Raw genomic sequence first — 15,331 nt, 5'->3', positions numbered from 1 at the left:
TAGTTGCTAAATTATTAGTTATTTCTAGCAATTAGGATTTCAAAGCATTATGGAGCCTTTTCTCCCCACAAGTCCACATTAAATTTGATCAAAATGGAAAATGGGAGCTGTGGAGGAGCATGAAGCAGGATAATAATCCAGCAGGAAAAGAAAGAAAACACACGTATAAACTCGATGTTCAGTTGGTTTAAAATCAAACTTGATCTTTAATGACTGATACATGGTAACCTTGCAACACTCACTTATACATTCTAATATAAAATAAATTAAAAACCATGAGCAAACATCACACATCAGCATTTTGTTGACAGCTACTGGTTAAAACGGAAAATAAATACAACTTTTAAGAGGTATTTTGCACACATACATTGAAAAGGAAATGAGAAAAGTGGAATGTTTATTACCTTCAGTATCTTCTATTACTGGGTTTCAAACTGCATTGACAAGCAACAGATTCTTTATGCTTTACATCCTTTTTTTTCTTTTTTCTTTTTGGTATTAATGGCGTTTGTAGCTGTGTTTTGTGGCGAGCCAGCATCATTTTCCCCCAGATTCTTTTTCCTCTTTTTATCCCTGCTGTAATAACATCAATATGCTGACAGTTTTACACAAAACCAGCATTCAAAAGAGCACAATCAGTAGCTATCAGTATATTTCTACATGTACTGCACTTGTGCTCACATAGTATACCTGCAACATCTATCTGATAATTAGAACTAAACCATGACTAGAAGATGCCTATGATGATGAATGAATGTAACGTACTAGAATGTGAATATACTTAATGTCTAAGTGCCTATACATGGATTAGGGGTGCATAATTCATGGGGATTTCAATTTCCGTTGTGTCTTGAAAAGTATGGATTAAAAAAACAAAAACAAAACTGTACGTAACAAATTCTGTGCAGTGGATCACACTGGTAATCCCAGTTTGAAAAATGAGCTTCTTAAAACGCCTATACAGTGAAGTTAAGTAATCGTTTGATACCACGGCAGGTGAAAATAAGACATGAAATATGCAGGGACTGTGTGTATTTGTGTCTATCTGTGTGTATGTGAGAGACTCGTGACAAGAAGTAGTGTGTCAAAATGTTGGGTTGTGTCCGACCTGGGTCAAATATTATGTTAAAATAATTATCAGTGTTTTTTTTTTTTAACCAGCTTGAGATGAATCACCACATAGATCAAATCGGCGAGTAACAGTGTTACAGTAAAGTATCTGAAAGTCAATTTAGCACACGGAGTCTTGTGAATGACATCTTAACTGACTGCGTTTGAACAGACCTTGTGTAGTTAACTCCACCCAGCTGCTACTTTATCGTACACTAAGAAATATTTCACAGTAGTATTTCACCGAGGTCTGGTGTGTATGAGCTCCTCAGGTCTCTGCTTTCTCCTTCTGCTTCTTGCTCTTTTTCAGGAACGATGGTGGCTTGAACTTCTTTTTCTTCTTGGACGGGGACTTGCAGGGCGAACCTTCGGGGGTGCCGCCTTGTGGTTTGGCCGGCGGAGCAGCAGGGGTCGAGGAGGTGTCATTGGTTGAGAGAGCCTTCATCCCTTTCTCCAGTTCTTCTGTGGTCTGCTTTTCCTCCTCGCCTCCGTTCTGTATGGCTGGAGATTCTGTTTTTGCCTCCTCTGCTCCGAGGATTGTCATGGGAGGGGAAAAAAAGGGGTGGAAGTTTAGTTAATAGACAGAAAGTCTTGAGTGTGGCGGAGCTGCAAAGCTACATGCTAGACATGTCACTGCAGATGAACATGCTTGCTTAATGAGAAATGGTTTTTCATACAGTTTCTCTGTACTTACTAGTGAGACAAGACCAAAGCAGAAGTGTGCCCTATGAATCAGTATGGAGTAACATAGAAAAGAACAGACAGAGGGAGACAGGTACAGGAGATACAATGGGTACACAGACACATGGATTTCCTTTCAAAGGGCTGAAATATAGCAAATGTAACACAAACAATAACAATGGTGACAACAGGCTTTTACAAGGCATTTTGACTTGAAAGGTAAGTATAAGTAATGACATCAATCATGGCTGCATCCATTTACATGAGGCCTGGTTGTGTGTGCTGCTTTACAGATACAGCCAAATGCACCAGCGTCATTTTTTTAGAATGTGTTTTCTTGTTTAGACAAGCCAAAATGCCTTCCAACTTAAAAATCTATTCAACACACAAATAAAACCTGACACCCCATGTTACTCCATAGTTTCCACCAAACATGGGGAAAAAAGTCACATAGAACACTCAGTCTACAGTTTTCACATGGATTATTTCTTTGGCAGAAAATAGTTCCAGTGAAAGTTATACACAGAGAAACTGGGACAGGACAGAAATGTTGTTGGATATTGTGAATCCTTCCACTTCAGCTGTTTTGAAATGAAAAAATAATAATGAAGCACATTACTAATATAGAAGGCATACATGACTCGTCATAGCAGGAAAAGCACAGGTGCTACTTATAACATTAATAATGGCTTTGCTCTATTAAAGAGTCCCAGTAAGTCGTGAGAGGCAGCACATTACCAGGACCCTCAAACTGAAACAGCTAAATGGAATTCAGCCATTGTTAATGTGATGAGTTACACCTGTACTTTTACTAATGTGACTTGTCGAGATGTGTTTTGTGAAATTGTGCAGACCACAGTTATTCACTTGTTCTGTATCTACTACACATGACGAGGAGTAACATGGTTGTCAGTGAGCATCTGAAGCATGAGAGGGCAGAAGCAGCACTGAATCACACATGGGTCTAATATGTAAGACTTGGAGCAGGCTGCCGGTCAGATAGCCAGTGTGCAAAAGGCGAGCGGGGAGCGGACGGTCAGTGCGCTGCCAAGCCTCACCTGTGAGAGGGGGTTGGCTGGGCGGGGGGCCCTTTGTGGGGGAGGTAGCAGGGGAAGACTCCTTGTCATTTGCCACCTCCTCCCCTACTTACACAAACACAAACACAACAGTCACACAGTGGAGGGCTATACAGTAGTAGTGAGTGCTCAGCTGAGCAGGAAGTGAGAGGCAAAGAGAAGTGGACAAAGTTTACATCACAGTTACAAGTGACATCAAGCTTGCTTTGAGGGTGGCGTGTGTGTATCATTTTAACTCCAATGATGACTGTTGTTCATATTTTTAAACATGAGTCATTACCATAAACCACTGATAACAAGATTGTGAGTCTCTACCACTTGCATTTTATATTCTGTGCAACAAAACATGATGCTACATGACTTTACAGCTTCTAAGAGCTGAAAACAACTGAAAAGCAGGTAGAAGCTGTCATTTAAAAAGTGATATATTGGTAATTACAAATGATACACACAGCCCAATTAAGCAAGTTAGAAGAACATGTGCACCGCATTAATAGTGTAAGTGAGGGAAAACCAAACAACCAATATAGCCAAAAGTACATGGACCTATCCAATTGTTTGAGGAAGACCCTTTCCCCTGTTTCAACATGAAAACGGCCAACACTGGTTTCCCCAGATTGATGGTGAAGAACTAGACCAGCTCTGACTTCAGCCGTATTCACAGCCAGGTCTCATCTCCCAACATCATGACCTCACTGAACCTCTTGTAGCTGAAAGGAAGCAACTCCCTGCAGCCAGATTCCAATATAGAAGAGTTTTAGCTACAGATGAATGCCATACTTTTGGAATGACACATTAACAATCAAATTAAGGTAAATATATACTTTTGGCCATATAGAGCACAAGAAAATCACACTTCACAAATCTTTCAAATAGAAAGGTGTCTACTGTATGTTAGGACTATTAGACAACTGCAACCAAATGTATTTGAGACACCTGAGTGAAGCTGACTGAATTAATCATACCATCGGTCCCTCCATCCTGTTTCCTCTGCACTTCCTTGCGGTACTCATCCAGCTCCTGGTCTGTCAGCTGGTTAAAGGGGTTGGGAGTTTCTGGCTCAGGTGGGACTTCAGGTTGGATCTCTGGAGACTAATGGACAAGCAAAAAAACACAAAATCACAGCTCTAAACTCTGGAAAGGACAAAGGATAGATGGTGGCGAGTAGAAGGACTGTAGTTTACCGGGGGACTGTCGACTGTTATGACGCTGGCGAGGACTTGAGACTGCGGCCCTGCTGTCTTCATGTCCTGCCGATTCTGCTGTCGGATCTGAGGAGGGGAAATCCATGTTCATAAAAAAGTATGTCGAAGACAAAGCTTATGATCGTGCAGGTGAGAAAAAACCAAAAGCCGGAAAAGGCACCTTGTTTCGTGTCTCAATCACTTCTTGAGGGTTGGTGAAAAGAGGCACAAACTGGTTTGGGTTCTCTATCTTGATGGATGTGCTGCCAGCTTGTGTCACCTCCTCTGTCTTCAGCCACTAAGTGAGAGAAAACAAACATGTAAACAGTTCAAGACAATATGTGTTAATCAACTTTAAAAGCAGAATTCTATGACTGAATATGTCCCAAATGTAGTAAACAGTCCTTATTATTTAATCAGTCTTGGGCTGAGAAACAAATAGCAAATCAACATCCCTAAACAAAGTATATTTAGTAGATTATTTTGTGTATATTTGCTCTGGTGGAGTAAATTTTGCCAGCAGAGGGCAGACTCTGCACTGCAGTAGTCATCAAGCAGTGGGCTTTCCCCTGCAATGCAGAGAAGAGGAGCATGAGGAGGGTGGGAGGGTCTAAGGTGAAAGGGAAAGCCAAGCTCCTCCCACTGATGTAAGACAACCACGCTCATATTGTTTTTGTCTCTAAAAGACTCTGCAGCCCCCAATATGGAAATAATACACACGCTACACAAGATTTACAAAGACAAACCTGCTGACTCTGGAGTTAGAAATCCCCTTGGTAAAATGCATATCAAATATAGCAAATTTCTTTTCAAATCATCAGAGAGATTGTGGGAGAATATCTCTGTTACTGTGTCAGTCTCCTCCTCACATCAGTCAACATAAAATGTACCGGGAGTTCCAAACCTCAGCAAGATTCAAGCCTTTTCTTCTTTTCCTCCTCAGGGAAAGAAGCTTACTTTTATCTCACTCCTGGTCCTGATCCCTCCACTCTCCAGCTTCTTTAAAAAAAAATGTTATCCCTCCACATCCCTCCTGACTCAGTCTACTCACTGCTCCCTCTTTGAGCTGGTGACATTACACACCTTTTAGGCTACAACTGCCACGATTTGGCTATTTGACAGAGTCTGCGCACCCTTGTGAATGTTATCAAGTGCAAATAGTGAAGGTGATGCAGTTTCAAGTCTGAACAGCCAATTAAGCATCAGTTATCACATCTCCATCCTCTCCTCTGAGCCTCACAGTGGTGCGCTGGTGTCCAGGGCTGGCTTCATCCTGGCTGACTTTTTGGTAGGTGTTGGGGGTGTTGAGCCATCGAGTCCTCTCCTGCTGCTGGCGCTGGGCAAAAGGGTGCTGCCTCAGAGCCGGGTGGACTCCGTCATCGTCAAACTGGTGGAAGGCTGTGGCGGTTGCGGGTACCTCTACCTCCCTCCGTGTCCGCGATCGCTCCAGCAGCACTGGGAAGCGGTAGGCGTAGCCGGTACGGTAACCCTGGAAAACAACAGGGGGAGAAGTTTTAGATGGTGTGCGTGCAGTAGATAACATTAAGTCAACTTCTGGTGTTCATTGCATTGTCATTATACTTAACTGATGTGTGCAATTAGCTCTTGGGTAATGCAAGTGTTTCTGCGGTTTGTAGTTTTATTCCACAAAAGCAGTATCAGCAGTGTATTTGCTGTTGATTTACTGCTGATGCAAACATTGTCACTGCTGCTTCCCCTTAAAAGCTTTTCACTGGCAAACCGCACGGAAGCTTTTATGCTGTTTACTTTGAGGCAGTAGTATTTGTCACAGAGATCAATGCCCAACTTCTGATGTTAAATTCAATGTTGTGTACACAGTATAATGGGTAACAATGTGTCTCTTTTTATTCGTTTTTAAATTAATTTTTGGAAAACATTTTAGAGTTGGGTGAGACATCAATGTCATGCTGACATCTGTGTGTAAAATATGAAGCTAAAGTCAGCTAGCTTAGCTAGTGAGGTTGTCAGTCAATCAGCAGAGACTCCTTGAAGTCACTACTCCCTGCCTAGAAATAGTCCAACACATAACCTATCATAGAACCACAAACTGTTTTTTACAGGTTGTTTTTTGTACAGATTAAATACACAATATATAATATGTTAACTACTTAGCTTTAGAAGTGCTTGTAGGTGTGTTTATTTACCTTTGGACAAAGCCAGCTATGCTAACTGGCTGCTAGCTGTAGTGTCATACTTGCCATACAGGCATGAGAGTGGTATTGTATTGATTATCATCCCACTCTTGGCAAGAAAGCAAAAAAGCATATTTCCCAAAATATCAAACTCTTCCTTTAATATTACATAAATGTTAAAGCAGCACCAGTATGACCTTCCATCCTTATAAATCCACCAAATCTTGAGCAATCTTCTTAAATAAAAAAGAAATTCATCATTGTAGTCTTTGTTTTACATTAATATAACTGTTGCCTACCAGGTTATCCAGAGTTCTCATGAGGGCTTCAAATTCATGCTCCCCAACGCGGCTCTTGTGCAGGGGCCCAAAGGTGGAGCCAGCCCAGCCCACGGTGCCAGTAGGGTTGGGTTTATGGGTGGTCCGGTCTAGCATAATCAGGTTCTGTTCACCTCCGGCACTACACAATGCCGACACCTGCAGCAAAACACAGATTTAAAACAGACTACAACTTCTCTTTTACAGCAAAGTTTTACTTCACCTGCATACATTCATACAAGCACAGTGCCTTGCTTTACTGTGGTTGAGGAAAATATAACGCACTGTCCTCCCTAGCACCTTACAGTCATGTACACAGGCCACTGCTGGTCCTGCAGGATTACTGCAGTGTCACTTTTGGCACACAACGCTACTGTAGTGTTTTACACTGCAGTGCAGAGCTGCTGGCTGAATTATAGTGAAAGGGTATTAAGAGAAGGGCAATTGCCCATGTGTAAAATTGATGCATCTACATTTCATATATAAGCTCCCTCTCCCTCTCCCACTCACACACACCTACACATATTCAATGGCAGCACTAAGTCTCCCCCAGGAGTCCTTGAGGGGTCAAAAAGCAAAAAGGGGAATCATTCATTTTGACTATAATTCCATCAATATGTAACAAAATGACAGAATAGTGATGGGTTTCATACACTTTCTGTAATAAAACATCTAAAAGCAAATATCTTATCAAATGGGTGGTCTAGTTTGTGTCAGTTCATGGATCCTTGATGTGAAAAAAGCTTGAGAACCACTGCTCTAATATGTCAGAATGTGTGTGTGTGTGTGTGTGTGTGTGTGTGTGTGTGTGTGTTTACTACCTGGATCTGGCAGGCAGCCTGGATGTGGTAGATGGTATAGAAGGCCTCCTCCACAGACTCCCCCAGAGCCACGATGCCGTGATTTCTCAGCACCAGTACCTGCACATCACAAAATCAACATTAACACTAGATTACAAACTCACCTTTTTCTATTTTTTGCAACAGCTGCAGGTTATAGAAGAACGTCCCTGCTGAATGAGAAGGCAAACTAAGACCAACTCTGGAGTTCAGCCTCCAAGCAGCAGCACCAGCAGCTTCGATAATTAATCCATCATGAGGCCACATCACCTTGTGTCTTTTCTCTATTCATTCTCCCAGTTCAAACAACTCATGTGGGAGGCACAGGAGCTGTAACTGCTGAATAAGGCAATGATACATGCTGCTCACCTTACAGGTGGGCCCCAGGCTCTTCTGCAGCTCCACTCTGTCCTCCTCCTCGTCCATGACTCCATTGTAGTCATAATAAGCCACATCACCGACCAGCAAGGCCTCATGGGACAGTGGCAGGAGGCCGCACTTCATAGCTGAAACCTGGAGACAGTTATCTGTCAGTCGTGGCAGCAAAGGTTATGAACCAGGCTCACATTCACAAAGAGGAAGTCACATTGTGCTTCACAGGCATATCCATGCTCGACAATCGGATAACATTACCAGACAATGACAGAAAAGGCTGAGAGTTGAAATGCTGCAGCTATGAAATATTATCCAGTTATCTAATATGTGTTTAAATGTGCGTTTATTGCATCCTCCTTTCAGCAGTGCCTCTCACTGTGTATCTGGATGTGACCAGTAGATGTATAATGGTTTATCCTCTATTCTCCACAGGACACAGCTTTGAGTGAATGCCAACCTCCCCCACAGCATCATCCCAGGATGACTCACCGCAGTCGTGGCAGGTGTGTGGAGGTGCAGCAGGCAGCGAACATCTGGTCGGGCTGAGTAGATGGCCGAGTGTAGGCTGAACTTGTCTGTGTCCACACCGAGGTTAGTGCTGCCTTTTTCCACCACTTCACCCAAGATATTCACCTTTACCTGGAAACCACATGACACCATTAGCATGTGTAAGGAGAACTAAAACTGGAACATCTACCTAGACTGGACTAAATTCTCTTGAGATAGAATGTTTATGAGGCAAACTCAACATCTAGGACACACTTTCACCACAGTGAGCGAAGCAAATTAGAACATAAGTAACATTTGTCATAAATGTTACTTAGGTATGTAATCATCAGGCAGTGTTCACCATTGTCACCCTCTTAGTTTAGTCATTTAGTCAGTACTTAGTAATAATCAAAAGTATTGGACATGTTTTTGTTTTGACCTGATTACCAAAGTTATTATAATTCATCCTGAGGGTGACATGAATGTCTGTACCAAATTTCATGGCAGCCTATCCAATAGTTGTTGAGTCTTTTCACTTAAAGCCATCCATCCAGATGTTGAGATATTTCACATTACAAATTGCATCATATCAGTAACACTGAATGGCTGAATGCACTTTTCAATAAATCGCAAATCAGGGCAAACACCATGTGTCTGCCCCCTATTGTGAGTATGATTAATTGTACTCACAAGGCTGGATCCAGTCACCTCGCTGTAGGCCAGGCCGTCTGGTAGCACCAGAAAGTGTTCCTGTTCTTTGCTCACACGCAGCTGTCGACAAGGGCAGAGGGACATCAGTAAAGACAGAACGACAACGGGAATAAACCAAAATATTACACCATTGTGTGAAAAACTGCCTCTTAAATGAAATTGAAATAAAACTAACAGTAAGACAGGTGCGGCTGATCTGGGCCCAGCCGTAGAGGTCGAACAGACGATGGACGCTGGCCAGCTTGCATCGCATCAACCTCTCTCCCTTCACCATGCTGCCAGGCTCCCAGCCATGCAGGTCGTTGATGGGCGTCACCATCATCATGTCTGTGTGGTGGAAGACAAAGAGAAAAAGCAGACAGAGACAGAGACGATGAGACAGGTTGATCACTTTTGAACTACACATTTTAATAAGGAAACTGGCATTGATGAATGATACCATTATTAACATTATGGCAAGTTTCTACACGTGCAATAAAGAGTTATTGCATGTCCAATTACATATTCATGTTTACTGCTTTATGTTTACCATTATTATTAGCACATGGACTCATCTACTGCCCTGCTTAATTCTGCTAAAATGCAACCTGAGCAGAGGTCTAATCAGCCAGAATAATTCAAAACACCTGTGTGGGCGTGCAGGGCTTTTAACTCTAATCCTAATGAAATGATATTGAAAACAACTGCAGACACACACTGTGATAGATTTTTCTCTGTGGACAAGTTCCTTCATTGCAGTAAATTGCTTGTTGTGCACAATTAATAACTCACTGATTTTTTCTTCATTTATAAATTGTACATTTGTGTGCAGCTACTGTAGATATACTGCAGTGGAAATATTTGCAATTTGTCACAGCAGTAAAAGCACAGGTGTAACTAATGTCATGAATGATTTAGGGAAGAAATACACTTCATGTGGCAAGCTATCAACATCTCTCACACTTGGCCGACTGTGGGCAGATCAATTGAGCTGTCAGTCCAACTGCATTTTATCGCCTCCACTGATGCTGCCGTATATATAGGTTCAAGAGTAAAGTACATTAGTGTTGGAGTTTTACATAGGATGCAAAGAAAAAAACACTCCATAATTTATAGCCTGCATGTCTCCATTGATGTCAGTGATCCTATCAGGCTCCTCATGAGGGATTCATCACTTCTTCTAGAAAATGAAAAGGGAGCTATTCCCAGCCTTTTATATCCAGTGTGTTTCTGCCTTTAGGTGTGTCAGTGAGCTATACTGGTGAGCAGGTACAGACTATACCAGCTATGTAAATGGAATGCAGCCACTAATTAATTAGTTACACCTGTGCTACACAATGACAAAAGTCATATGGTCACCACACAAAAAAGTGGCTGTTAAGGATGGAAGAAGAGTAGAATCATTTGTGTCTTATCCTTAATATATGAAATGACTGATGGATACAACAACCCTTCTGATATTGAAATAAATCTCCAGATTAACAGTTGATTGCTTCATAAACGGATCATCCAGTGTTCACAACGGCTAACAGCAGAGCAAATTTAATAGCTAGCCAGCACTTTTAGCATGAGCCAAAACTGTTAGTTTGGCCCTTTCCAACCTAAGCCCCCCAGAACAGTGTCAGCCTTTGAAGCCAATTTGACAAAGTGGCCAAATTGTGAAATTATTACAACCTCCAGGTCTGTCTGGCCCTGCACACAATCAAGGGAAAAGGGGTAGCTACAAAGTGGTGGATACATTTTAAAATTATTAATTTCTCATCACATCAGAATTTGATCCATTGATGATATTTCAAAAGTCTAGAAGAGACAAATGATTGAATTGTTTTATCCCCGTTCAAATTAGCAGCAAGGCTAAACTGGAAGCCAGCACAACCTTCATAGGAATGAACGTGGCCCTGCCTCCAACACTGTATCCTGTTCTCTTTATACATCCATGGGTTAACCATATAGAACCTCTGGGCTAACAATGACATTGACAATGTCGTTATTTGGGTTTTTTTTCTTAGACTCTTTGGCAAATTAATTTTTCAAACCTGGCTACTAACAGATCTAATAATCTCTTCTTCCTATGCAAGGCTAACAAGGTTACATTTGAACTCTGCAGGATATGTAAGCTATCAACAATGCACATGGGCTACAGTGGAGTAACCACTGCCTAAGCAAGCTAACAATGGAACACTGAGGCTAAAAATGCAATACTCATGGCTATAATGACACACAGACAAACAACAGAACACCATTTTGACAGTGTCTGCAGTGTCTGCAGTGTCTTTAGAGGTATAATTAAAGGTTTTGTGCACGTACTGGAAGGGGAGACTGGTAGGGCGGCCGGAGAGCCATGTGAGGCCATGAAGTCAGCAAGCTGTCTCAGTGCCCATAGGTTGGATGAGCTGCCGCCCTTCTTCATCTGTTCCTGGATCAGTACATCCAGCTCCTCCCTGAATGACTGCACCCAGACACAAACATAAATAGTTATACATTAGCACATACACATGTATATACAGATCATGCATTATAAATAATTTAAGCTCTATAATAATACTCAGTTATGTGAATATTTCTGTCTTTAGTGCATTAGTTTGTGTCATTTTTTTAATTCATAGATGATTTAAACACAGACACTCCCACAGTACAGAGGTGACAGTGACTTTTCATCAACCCTTTCACTTTATGGCCACCATCTTTATTCATGTACTTCATCAGCATCATGTACCCTCCACATGTAGAGAGACACACAGTCATACACTTAGAGTGTACAGCACTGACTGTAGCCCGAGCTGTCAAGCAGCATTTCAGAACCGATTTATTCTAAATTGAGGAGATAATCATATCTAGAGGAGAGGAGACAGAGAAGAGGAGAGGACATGGAAAAAGCCTTAATCACACAGCTGAACAGCCATCTCACCGGACTCTGAAGGAGGCTGGAGATGCGTTTCTTCTGCTGGGGTCCAGAGCCGGGGGTCGAATGCTGAGGAGACTGAAGGCTGTCAGGTATCCCATCACTGGGGCTGCGCTGCACCGGAGTGCCCTTAGGGGTGGGGGACTTGCTCATTTTCTACTGTTTTGCAGTGGGTGTCTTACAACCAGGTGTGGGTGAGGAGAACTGTGAAGAAGAGGAGTAATACATTGGTAAATGACATCATAAATGTTTCTTGAATATCAGCTTTTAAGGCAGTATGAACAAAATGACCTCACAAATAAGAGAGAATATTCTGGTAAGTGCGCCAATTTAATTTATACATTCTAGGTTGTAGAGGTAACTCAATAGTTCATATTAAAACACAGACTTTTAAAATGTTGATATGTTTGAAACCTTTTTCCATTAAAGCAAGATGAAACTTGAGATGGTTTTAATTCCAGGCTGCAGATTAGCGCAGACCAATTTTCAACATATCAGCTTTGAATGACATGGCATAAGTGAGGCAAGGCTTGCAATATTCACAACTTTTCATAGGACCCCCCCCCCCACACACACACACACCCAACTCCCTAATTCACTGTGTTTCAACAGAAGCTGTGTTTTTACCAAATTACATCCTTTGAGTAACAATGGCAGATAGTGGTGACCTGAAGTAAGCACTTAGCCAGATATTTGGATTTTAAAACATAGTAATTTGTTAATTTATGATGAGTGCTGTTTGGTGCTAAAATATATGACATGTGAGATACAGTCTATTTCAAAACCTCCAGCTTGAGATAAAGCTGGAGATGGCCTGAAGACACATCAAAAATCAGATAATGATGATTTGAAGACAGCAAAGAAGCTGACAACAAAACAAATGTTGAGCTCTCTCACGTCTAAGTGTTGTTCCCACATGGTTAAAGATGCAAATGCATTTCCATTCGTCACTTCCTGTTCGTACCCGGTATGAGAATGTCAAATGTACAAATGAGGTGAATGTACAAAGGGACGACGGGATGGGACAGTCCTCTTTGCTGCAGTCCAATTTCAGCAGATAAGATTTAAAGGTTAAAGAGGAGAAAATAATGGATGAAAGAGGATGAAAGAAAGTATGAAAGATATTACGTAAGGCACTTTTAAGAAAATCTGTTTGAATTAGAGTCATAAGTAAGGTCTTTCTGGAGCCGTAATCCAGTTCAGAGGGGGAAAAAACGACATCAACATCGAGGCTTATTCTAGGAAATATAAGTAAAATGTTTAACTGGGAGAGGTGCAGCGTGCCGGCTAGTTTTTAATCTTCATGATTACACTCTCAAGTATCCACAAGAGCCCTGCCCTAGGAGACGCTGGTGCACATCAATCCAGAGGTATTTACATTTTTTAAAGAGATTTAAAGATAATCAAATATTAAATAATTGCTAGTTCAACCAATATGATTGATATGAATGTACAAATCAACCCCAAGTAAACTATAATTTATTCTGGCATGTACAGAAATACATTAAGCTTTAAGATGAAAAACCTACCCTCGCATTAAGGATGCTGTATTCCTCGGGGTACTGGTCTGCTGGAAAGTGCAAAGCTATAGAAAATGCAGCATTAGCAGTAAGAGCTCACATGCAGACAGCAGCATCAGAACCACTAAGAGGAAGTTAGCTAGCGATACGGCTCGGTAATTGGAGAAAGAGTAAAGAGTTACTGTAAGTATCTTCAGAAAAGAGCTGGCCACTCCCCAAGTGAAGCACACTCAACTCACGCGCACACACACACACACAAACACACACACACACAGCGCTGCAGGGAGCAGATAAGGTCCCAAACACACCACACCCTCTCTCCTGTGCGACATCTCACCAACTGACTCAATTACTTACTTGCTTAATTAGTGGCAACACTGCAACTAAGCTGTGTAACCTAGATGACATGCTGGCTCTTGTTTTTGAACATCCAGGATGATGTTTAGAAGATGCACACTCCACTCCAGCAGCACAGGGGGGCGTTACATCAGATCCTTAAGCGTTACTAAATCGCTTTGCACTCATAAAACTCTGACAGATGACTAAACCTTTAATGGAGTTTCTGGATAAAATGCGCTATTTAATCTGTCAGTATCAGGCTTCCTCTGCTCAAAAGGCCATGAAACACTACAACAGCAGTTCCCTAAAGCATTAACTGAACTCTCTAAACATATACTTAAATATGCATTATGTTATTTGCCAGCCGAAAAAGCTCTCTGATCATAACGACTACCTTTTGTAGTTTAAGAGAAACTGCTCTGTTCAGCTTATTATTACATTTAATGTGTACTCTCCAAATAGTCTTCTTTTAATATGATAGTCAATTTTTGGTTTTAAGCAATCAAAAACACAGTTATTCATATTTATTTTTCAGGAACACTTTGCAATTAACATTTAAATGTGTTTAGATACAGCTTTTTAACACATCACTTCATTTAAATGATCAGTAGCAGCCAAGCCTGACTTCATCATGTGGAAGCAGCAGTTAGTCTGTTCTTGTTCTCTCTCACAATAGAGGATGGTTCACAGTGTGTATGACTCTAGAGAGAGTAGAGGGGGCCCAGCTGCTGACAAGCAGCAGACAGAAAGCCTCTGTCTCCAGGGAGGGTCCTAATGACTGAGGGGAGACATAGAGATCTGGCTGTTTGCCCACCACGGCTGCCTTCTTATCCTTAGTCACACTCTGGTGGTTGACCGTGCTGCCTCATCACCTCGCTTCTGTCTCAAAAGAGCTCGACTTTGCCATTTCCCTCCTCTTTTACAGCTGAGTTATAACTTTGGAACCAAACTACAAAAAATCTAATCAGAAACCAAACTCCTTAAACAGGTTCATACCTCCAAAGAGTATATAAGCCTGTCCATAACCTTGCTCATATCCATAGCATATCTGTGTTACTGTGGGATAGTCCACTACAAGACACTAATCACCAAGCCTGATTCTGTTATGCTCTGTTACGAGATTGTTGGCCTATACCTAGAAAGTAACCAATCCTCACATTTTCTAAGAAATAGATTAAGGTGCACATTATCTTCACATATGCATAGTGTGTATTGACTGCATCGATTCTACTCACTTGCAGGGGTTTTTAGGAGGTTCCTGTCTCTGAGCACTGACATCCAGCAGCAGAGTAGCAGATAGTTGTATGATTACCTAAAGAGCTTTAAATTGATTTGCTTTGGCTCCGGTTTCATTAGGTTTATGCCAGAATGTCTGCTCTGTAGATCCCTCCCAGTAGTTTCTAACAAATCAGACTCTTAACTAGTTTTTCATAATAAAATAATGTTGAATAATTATGATCTCATGGTAAAACTTATATAATCAATTACAAACCTTTATATTCATTTGATGAAATACACATATTTCAACTGTGTAAACTTATCATATGTGCTGCGTAATTTTATGGCAAACAAATCTTTCATGAAACTTTGAATGTGTAGATGTCGTTTGTGTGAGCATGAAGGAGAAAGCCCTCACTAATTAGCTATCCAATCATG

General features: G+C 41.4%; 1 protein-coding gene and 1 long non-coding RNA gene across 2 annotated transcripts; one reads left to right on the top strand and one right to left on the bottom strand.

Moving 5' to 3' along the window:
- Positions 1 to 177: 177 nt before the first annotated feature.
- add2 (adducin 2 (beta)) lies at positions 178 to 13,386 on the bottom strand. The gene is made up of 15 exons (XM_053324790.1): positions 13,346 to 13,386; positions 11,823 to 12,020; positions 11,222 to 11,363; positions 9,111 to 9,262; positions 8,915 to 8,995; positions 8,225 to 8,374; positions 7,730 to 7,873; positions 7,343 to 7,441; positions 6,504 to 6,680; positions 5,292 to 5,540; positions 4,233 to 4,349; positions 4,052 to 4,138; positions 3,833 to 3,959; positions 2,850 to 2,933; positions 178 to 1,638 (listed from the first exon to the last, which is right to left on the bottom strand). Exons 2-15 carry the CDS (start codon positions 11,967 to 11,969, stop codon positions 1,379 to 1,381), a joined length of 2,016 nt encoding a protein of 671 aa, XP_053180765.1. The 5' UTR covers positions 11,970 to 12,020; positions 13,346 to 13,386; the 3' UTR covers positions 178 to 1,378.
- On the top strand, positions 2,311 to 2,615 carry LOC128364253 (uncharacterized). The gene is made up of 2 exons (XR_008321764.1): positions 2,311 to 2,374; positions 2,586 to 2,615. It is a non-coding gene; the product is annotated as an uncharacterized LOC128364253 (long non-coding RNA).
- Positions 13,387 to 15,331: the final 1,945 nt, after the last annotated feature.

The sequence above is a fragment of the Scomber japonicus genome, chromosome 9 (assembly GCF_027409825.1).
Source record: "Scomber japonicus isolate fScoJap1 chromosome 9, fScoJap1.pri, whole genome shotgun sequence".
NCBI lineage: Eukaryota > Metazoa > Chordata > Actinopteri > Scombriformes > Scombridae > Scomber > Scomber japonicus.
The sequence above is the reverse complement of the archived record's forward strand: the minus strand, read 5'-3'. Positions and strand labels throughout refer to the sequence as shown.